The following is a 7,723-nucleotide window of genomic DNA, read 5'->3' as shown; positions in this document are numbered from 1 at the left end:
ACGTCACCGGCGAGGGGGCTCCCTCCGGCGGGAGCGCGTGACGTCACTGAGGCGAGGGGCTCCCTGCGGGAGGCGGGCCGTGACGTCTCGGGGCTGCCCGCGTGACGCAGCTGAAGGCTCCCTGTTCCTGGGGGGGGGCGGTGTGCATGTGCGATGGGGCGGGGGGCTCCGGGACGTGATGTCGCTGGAGCGGGGTGAGGGGAGCCGTGATGAGATCAGGGTGTGTGTGTGACAGCGGGGACTGTGGAGGGGTCCCCTCTTTTTGGCATGGGGGTGGCCTTGGCGCTGAGGGCCCCGGGGGGGCTGCCTCTGGGTGGGGAGCTGCTGTCCCTGCCGTGCCCCTCTCTGTGGGGGTGTTTCTGTGCAGCACAGGGTAACGGGGGAGGCGCTTCTCACCCCGTGGGAAGGAGTGGTCTCTTCGGGGGGGTATCCCCAGTAATGGGGGCATTGACCCCCAGCAGCAGTGGGGCAGGATGGTGCCATGGGGAGGGGGGTCACTGTGTCCCGGTCCCCCTGCAGCTTGGGGTGACAGCTGCACCCCTGTCACCCTGGGGATGTCTGTGCTGGGTGCCCTTAGCTCTGCTTTCTCCTGTGCGTTTTGGCAGTCAGAGGAAGACAAGCAGCTGCAGGATGAGCTGGAGATGCTGGTGGAGCGCCTGGGGGTAAGTCTGTGCTGTGCCCCTCAGCAAGGAGCTGTGGAGGAGCAGAGCCCTGGTCAGGACTTGAATCCATCTGTCCCTTGATTACTGTCATTCCTTGTGCAGTGGAGGGGGGTGGGGGGGTTTACCCTGAGCGGGGCCCCTTCTTGTCTGCTGCAGTCTGTTCCTCAGTCTCGCTGCCTGTCTGACCTGTGCTCCAGGGACCTCTGCCTCCCTCTTGTGTGGGTGGCTTTCTGCCCCGCTGTGGCCTCCCTCCCCAGCACCTGAGGCAGCCCAGGCCGGGGGGAGTTGCTCTGCTCAGAGCCATGGCTGTGTTTGGGGAGGGCTGGAGGGGTGGTGGTGCAAGAACCAGCCCCCTGGTGCCTGACTTGCAGCTTCTCTCTGCAGGAGAAAGATACGTCCCTCTACCGCCCAGCCTTGGAGGAGCTGCGGAGGCAGATCCGCTCTTCTACCACCTCCATGACCTCTGTTCCCAAACCCCTCAAGTTCCTACGGCCCCATTATGGCAAGCTGAAGGAAATCTATGAGAACATGGCTCCGGGAGAGAACAAGGTAAAGGCTCTTGGCCCCACCATCCCACTTAGCTGGGGGGACGGTGCTGGGGCAGGTATTTGGAGAACCCTCCAGACCCCATGGTCTAACATCATCCCCTGTGACTTGCTCTGGTGGCTTATAACTTGCCAGGGCTGTGCCTTTGTCACTTGTGATGGCTTGTGGGCGCAGGGAGGGTGTCGTGTCCCTGGCTGCCCCTTCTTCCCTGTGCCCGGCATGTGTCTGGACCTCCACACTCTTTCCCCAGCGCTTTGCGGCAGACATCATTTCTGTTCTGGCCATGACCATGAGCGGGGAGCGTGAGTGTCTGAAGTACCGGCTGGTGGGCTCCCAGGAGGAGCTGGCATCTTGGGGGCATGAATACGTCAGGTAAGCCTGGGTGGGAGCCAGACCTGGGGAAGGATGAGGGCTCAGAGGGATTTCCCTGAGCGCTTTGACTCTGGCCTGTCTGGGAGGTGTCCCGATTTGCTGGGCTTGTGTTCAGCTGCCCCTGTCATGCCTGCACATGTGTCACCGCATCCTCTATCCACAGTGATTGGCCAGCTGCAGAGATCTTGCTGCCATGGCCTCTGTAATCTCTGATCTTAACCCTATTCCTCCTCTGGGCTTGTCGCCCATAAGCTCTTGCAGGAATGTGGAGCCCCCATAAACAATACACAACCCCAGCTAACGGGCAGCAGCTGCCCCCCTATCCTTGGGGCTGGGCGAAGCTGGTTTCTGTGGTGGTGATGTCCCTTTGTCCCTGCAGGCACTTGGCAGGAGAGGTGGCCAAGGAGTGGCAGGAGATTGATGAGGCTGACAAGGCTCAGAGGGACACGCTCCTCACCCTCGTCAAGGAGATTGTCCCCTACAACATGGCCCACAATGCAGAGCATGAGGCTTGCGACCTGCTCATGGAGATTGAGCAGATGGACATGCTAGAGAAGTACATTGATGACAACGCCTACTCCAAAGTGTGCCTCTACCTCACCAGGTGAGGGGGCTCGGCAGGCTGAGGTGCTGGAGGGAGCCTGGTCCCTGGTGGGCCGAGGCTGCCTGACGTGGTTGTCACCCTCCTGTCTGTCTCCTCCTCAAAGCTGTGTAAGCTACGTCCCAGAGCCTGAGAACTCAGCTCTCCTGCGCTGTGCCCTGGGCATTTTCCGCAAGTTTAGCCGCTACCCTGAAGCCCTACGCCTGGCTCTGATGCTCAATGATGTGGAGCTGGTGGAGGACATCTTCACTTCCTGCAAAGATGTGTAAGCGGAGACTCATTCCCTGCCCTCTGGGCCCTTCGTCCATTGTGGTGGGGCACGGCTCCCTGTCTGGGCGAAGCTGGGTTGGATCCTGCCGCCACTGGAGGTGTCTGGGGGTTTGGACTGAGACTCTTGTCCCTGAAATCAAGATGGGCAAGAGCGCGTCATCTCTGGGCTGCTCTTGTGTGCCTCTAGAGCAGGGCAGGTTGGCTTGCCGTTTAGTGAACGTGTGTTTGTGGCTGGCTGGGGTCTGGGCACTTGTGAAACCTCTCCCCTCTGTGCAGAGTTGTCCAGAAGCAGATGGCCTTTATGCTGGGCCGCCATGGGGTCTTCCTGGAGCTGAATGAGGATGTGGAGGAGTATGAGGACCTGACCGAGATCATGTCCAACGTCCAGCTCAACAGCAACTTCCTGGCCTTGGCCAGAGAGGTGAGTGTCCCAGCTGGGAAAAGAGCCCTGAGCTGCCTCCAGCTGTGGCTGCCCTGGCTGCCCGGCTCTGTGGCAAGATCTGGGAAGAGGTCCTTCATCCCTATGAGCTTAGCCAGGCACGCCCTGGAGAGGTTGCCCTTGTAGGACAGCTGCCCTGGCATGTGCTGACCAGGAGGTAACCCCCTTCTCCCTTGTCTCTGCAGCTGGACATCATGGAGCCCAAAGTGCCGGACGATATTTACAAAACCCACCTGGAAAATAACCGTAAGGGCTTGTGTTATGGCCTGTTGTCTCTGCCTGTGGGGAGTTTCTGGGGCTGCAAGGCACCTCTGGGCTGGCACAGTCAGCTGTGTATCCCAAGGGGGGCAGTTGGCCTGCTCGCGATCTCTGAACTGGTGTGGAGCAGACCCAGCTGCCTGCTCTGGATTTGGGCTTCTCCTTCCTGCTGATGGTGGGACAGGTCCTCATCCCCCCGTGGCATGGGATGGCTGTGCAGTGGAGGGCTGGCAGGGCTTCTCTTGCTGCCTGGCTCACCCTGACGTCATTCCCCAGGGTTTGGAGGGAGCGGTTCCCAAGTGGACTCAGCCCGGATGAATTTGGCCTCCTCCTTTGTGAATGGCTTTGTGAATGCTGCGTTTGGACAGGACAAGCTACTGACGGACGATGGCAATAAATGGTTGTACAAGAACAAGGACCATGGTGAGGGAGCCGGCTGGGCAGGGGCTGGAGGCACCCCTAGGCTTGGGGTTGCTACCCTGTCTCTTTTGGGGGCCTGCTGAAAGGGGGGCTGCGGGGCGTGGCTGCCGCTGGGCTGTCCCGTGTCCCTGGCCACCACCTGCCCCAGGCAGGGCACATCGATTCAGGGCTGATGTGGGTTCTTCTCTCCTGGAACTGCAGGGATGCTGAGTGCTGCAGCATCGCTGGGCACGATACTGCTGTGGGACGTGGACGGGGGGCTCACGCAGATCGACAAATACCTGTACTCCTCAGAGGATTACATCAAGGTTGGTGGCACCGATCCTCATATGGGCTCTATGGCTGCGTGGGGCAACCCTGCTCGTGGGCTGGATGTGCGGCTGGCTCGGGGAATGGTTGACCTTGCCTTGGTCTGCTGTGTGGCTCAGCTCCTGCCCAGAGAGGGGTTGGATGCCCTGTTTTTGAGTGGCTCACAGAAAGGCAGGGAGCTCTAGGGGACTGCCTGAGGCATCTTTGGGGTCCCCTTGTCACAGAGCTATGAGCTTTGGACTGCTCAGCTGGATCCAGAGTGGCATTGATCACTTGGTACCAACTTGCCTGTCCCGGGGAGTGGGTGTAATGTGTGGGGTGACATCAGTCACTGGCTGGCAGGGAGCTTTGTGCGTTGGTGGCCAGTGTGTGATGGTGCTTCTGCCTTGCAGTCAGGAGCCCTCCTCGCCTGTGGCATTGTGAACTCAGGGGTGAGGAACGAGTGTGACCCTGCCCTGGCCCTCCTGTCTGACTATGTCCTCCACAACAGCAACACCATGAGGATCGGAGCCATTTTTGGGTAAGGGCCTAACCCCAGCCTTCCCTGTGCTGCGCAGGGTGGTGCAGCTCCCCCCTCACGCTCCCCTGGACTCTCCGCAGGCTGGGGCTGGCATATGCAGGCTCCAACCGCGAGGACGTCCTGACTTTGCTGCTACCTGTGATGGGAGACTCCAAGTCCAGCATGGAGGTAGGGAGCGAGACAAGGTTCACCTGGGGTTCCTGCTTCCTCACTCAGTCCCCAGCAGCCCCTGGGGATACAGGGGCTGTCCTGCAGATGGTTTGGGCTCTGGGAGCAGGGCAGCATGTCCCTGCCTGAGGTGCTCTGCCAGAAGAGCACGACCCTGTTTGGGGGTCAGCTGTGGGCCAGCTCGCTGTGTGCTGTCCCTGCATGTAGTATGTGTCCTTCTCTCCTTCACCAGGTGGCTGGCGTGACTGCCCTGGCCTGCGGGATGATATCGGTGGGCTCCTGCAATGGGGATGTCACCTCAACCATCCTCCAGACCATCATGGAGAAATCAGAGACGGAGCTGAAGGACACATATGCTCGGTGGCTGCCGCTCGGCCTGGGCTTGAACCACTTGGGTAAGGTTGGGCAGTGCTAGTGGCTCATGGGTTGGGGTGGGAGCATCCCTCCACCGCTGTCCTCTAACCACTGCGCCTTCCTCGGCAGGGAAGGGAGAGGCGATCGAGGCCATCTTGGCAGCGCTGGAGGTGGTGTCGGAGCCGTTCCGCAGCTTTGCCAACACGCTGGTGGACATCTGCGCCTATGCGGGTGAGTTGGGCTGATGAGGCAGGGGAGGCAGGAGCGGGTCCCGGGCCCTCTGCCTGCTGATCCTGGCCCTCCGCTCTCCCCTCAGGCTCAGGGAATGTCCTGAAGGTGCAACAGCTCCTGCACATCTGCAGTGAGCACTTCGACTCCAAGGAGAAGGAGGAGGACAAGGACAAAAAGGACAAGAAAGAGAAGGAGAAGAAGGAGAGCTCAGCTGACATGGGGGCTCACCAGGTGGGAAAACATGGGCTGGGACCCATGTCACAGGTGCAGGAGCTGGCTTTGGAGTGGTCCCTAAGCCACTTGCAGGATCAGTGCTGGAGGAAAACAGCCCCCAGCAGCATCTCCTGTTCTCCCTGTCCCCCTGGGCTCAGGGTGGGCGCAGGGGCTGTGAGAACTTGGGTTTTGGGCTGGGTGCTCCCTGCCTGGCACTCAGTGCCTGTGTCCCCGTAGGGCGTAGCAGTGTTGGGAATTGCGCTTATTGCCATGGGCGAGGAGATCGGCGCTGAGATGGCCCTGCGCACATTTGGGCACCTGGTGAGTGACACCGGAGGGGACAGCACAGAGCCAGGAAAGGGACCTGGGAATAGAGACTGGGTCTTGCTTGGCACCTCTGTAGACCTCACTGCCCTTGGTAAGCTGGGTCTAACACCTACCTACCCTCCGTGCAGCTGCGATATGGGGAGCCCACCCTCCGCCGTGCTGTGCCCCTGGCCCTGGCACTTATCTCTGTCTCCAACCCCCGGCTCAACATCCTTGACACCCTCAGCAAGTTCTCCCACGACGCTGACCCCGAGGTCTCCTACAACTCCATCTTTGCCATGGGCATGGTGGGCAGCGGTAAGCCTGGGTGACAGCCCAGTTTGGGGCTCATGGGGGCGGGGGGAAGGTGGGAGACCCAAACCGTGTACCCTACTCTCTGCCTGCACCCCCTCTTCCCCAGGTACTAACAACGCCCGGCTAGCAGCGATGCTGCGGCAACTAGCCCAGTACCATGCCAAGGACCCCAACAACCTCTTCATGGTGCGGTTAGCCCAGGTGATGATCCCATGCTTGCTGCTTGTGGTGGGAAAGGGGCAGGTTGGGGGCTCTGCCCTGGGTGTGTTTGGGGAGTGGTGTCCTGGGCGTTCCACCCTCCTGCCAGGCAGGGCTGGGGGTCCCAGGTATTACCCCACTGCTCTCTCATGTGCTTTCTCTGCCACACCAGGGCCTGACCCACCTGGGCAAGGGGACGCTCACCCTGTGCCCCTACCACAGCGATCGCCAGCTCATGAGCCAGGTGGCCGTGGCCGGGCTGCTGACCGTCCTCGTGTCCTTCCTGGATGTGCGCAACAGTGAGTACTGTGGGCTTGGCACTCCTCTGCCCCGCGGGGTGGGCACCGCTCAACCCCTTTACTTCTGTCTCCCTTCCAGTTATCCTGGGCAAGTCCCACTATGTTCTCTATGGCCTTGTTGCTGCCATGCAGCCCCGCATGCTGGTCACCTTCGATGAGGAGCTGCGACCTCTGCCTGTGTCGGTTCGGGTGGGACAGGTAAGGGGCAGCCAGAGCTGGGGATGGGATGCTCCGGTGTCCCTGCCCATCCCCGGCATTTACCTCGCTCTTCTCTCGTAGGCTGTGGATGTGGTGGGCCAGGCAGGCAAGCCCAAAACCATCACTGGCTTCCAGACTCACACGACGCCGGTGCTGCTGGCGCATGGAGAGCGGGCAGAGCTGGCCACAGAGGAGCACGTGCCCGTGACGCCCATCCTGGAAGGATTTGTTATCCTACGCAAGAACCCCAACTACGACGTTTGAGCCGAAGGGGGGGCTGGGGGGGTGGGTAGGTGGTTTGGGAGGGGGGGAAAAAAACCCCTAGTTTGTTTGTTTGTTTGTTTTTGTTACTGAGACTCAAGGAAATAAACTCTGGGGCGACACTAGTGCTGTTGTACCCTCCACGTGCTGGGGCTGTGGTCTGATCCCCTCAAGGGTACCTGCTGCCTGTGGGGGCCAGACACAGTGCAGACCCTGAGAAGTGGGGGATGAACACAGAGTTGTAGGGTGCCATGGGTGCTCCCAGTCCCCTGTGGGTCTGGCTTCTGCTCTTCCCCACCCTGTACTGGCCTGTGACCCCCGTGGCACCCTGCCTGGTGTGGCAGGGTGTGCTGGTGGTGTGCAGATCCCTGTCCGCTGTGCTGGCACCCAACCACAGCCCAGGACTGCCTGTCCGTGGCTGGGACTGCTCTCCTGGGGGGCTTCAGCTGCCCCCCCCATGCTGGCTGGGGTGCGCTGGGCTCTGCCCTGTCCTGTTTCTAAAACTGGCGGTGCCCCTGGGTGGGTGTGGGAGGCTGTGTCTGGATGGGTGCTGGGAGGTGGGGATGGGTGTGGGGTGCTGAGTCCCAAGGGGAGTGGGATGGGTGCGGGGGAGAGGCGAGGGGCCGTGCCCCCCGCGGGTGCGAGGTGCTGGGTGGGTCCTGGGTGGGCGCCGCTCCTGGGCGCTGGGTGGGTGCAAGTCACGGGTGAGAGCAGGTACTAATGGGTGCTGGTCCCGGGAGGGTGCCAGTGCCGGTGGGTGCGGGCCGGGGTGATGCCGGGTCC

The 7,723-nt window shown here is 61.4% G+C and overlaps 1 protein-coding gene across 2 annotated transcripts in view; it reads left to right on the top strand.

Annotated features, from left to right (window-relative positions):
* Positions 1-453: 453 nt before the first annotated feature.
* Positions 454-7,723, top strand: part of PSMD2 (proteasome (prosome, macropain) 26S subunit, non-ATPase, 2) — an 8,646-nt gene continuing 1,376 nt past the window's right edge. Inside the window, exons 1-20 of one of the 2 annotated variants that reach the window (XM_010572978.1) lie at positions 454-662; positions 1,047-1,211; positions 1,459-1,580; positions 1,960-2,184; positions 2,288-2,446; positions 2,728-2,872; positions 3,076-3,136; positions 3,425-3,571; positions 3,770-3,876; positions 4,270-4,397; positions 4,478-4,565; positions 4,798-4,960; positions 5,049-5,150; positions 5,236-5,381; positions 5,601-5,684; positions 5,819-5,987; positions 6,091-6,185; positions 6,355-6,481; positions 6,561-6,679; positions 6,761-6,964. In XM_010572978.1, coding sequence (XP_010571280.1) covers positions 474-662; positions 1,047-1,211; positions 1,459-1,580; positions 1,960-2,184; positions 2,288-2,446; positions 2,728-2,872; positions 3,076-3,136; positions 3,425-3,571; positions 3,770-3,876; positions 4,270-4,397; positions 4,478-4,565; positions 4,798-4,960; positions 5,049-5,150; positions 5,236-5,381; positions 5,601-5,684; positions 5,819-5,987; positions 6,091-6,185; positions 6,355-6,481; positions 6,561-6,679; positions 6,761-6,943 — 2,724 coding nt within the window. In that variant the 5' untranslated portion in view covers positions 454-473 and the 3' untranslated portion in view covers positions 6,944-6,964. Of the gene's footprint in view, positions 663-1,046; positions 1,212-1,458; positions 1,581-1,959; positions 2,185-2,287; positions 2,447-2,727; positions 2,873-3,075; positions 3,137-3,424; positions 3,572-3,769; positions 3,877-4,269; positions 4,398-4,477; positions 4,566-4,797; positions 4,961-5,048; positions 5,151-5,235; positions 5,382-5,600; positions 5,685-5,818; positions 5,988-6,090; positions 6,186-6,354; positions 6,482-6,560; positions 6,680-6,760; positions 7,062-7,723 lie in introns of those variants that run through there. The other variant, XM_010572979.1, reaches the window with a different exon arrangement.

This window comes from Haliaeetus leucocephalus, unplaced genomic scaffold (genome assembly GCF_000737465.1).
Source record: "Haliaeetus leucocephalus isolate CR32 unplaced genomic scaffold, Haliaeetus_leucocephalus-4.0 Scaffold362, whole genome shotgun sequence".
NCBI lineage: Eukaryota > Metazoa > Chordata > Aves > Accipitriformes > Accipitridae > Haliaeetus > Haliaeetus leucocephalus.
The sequence above is the reverse complement of the archived record's forward strand: the minus strand, read 5'-3'. Positions and strand labels throughout refer to the sequence as shown.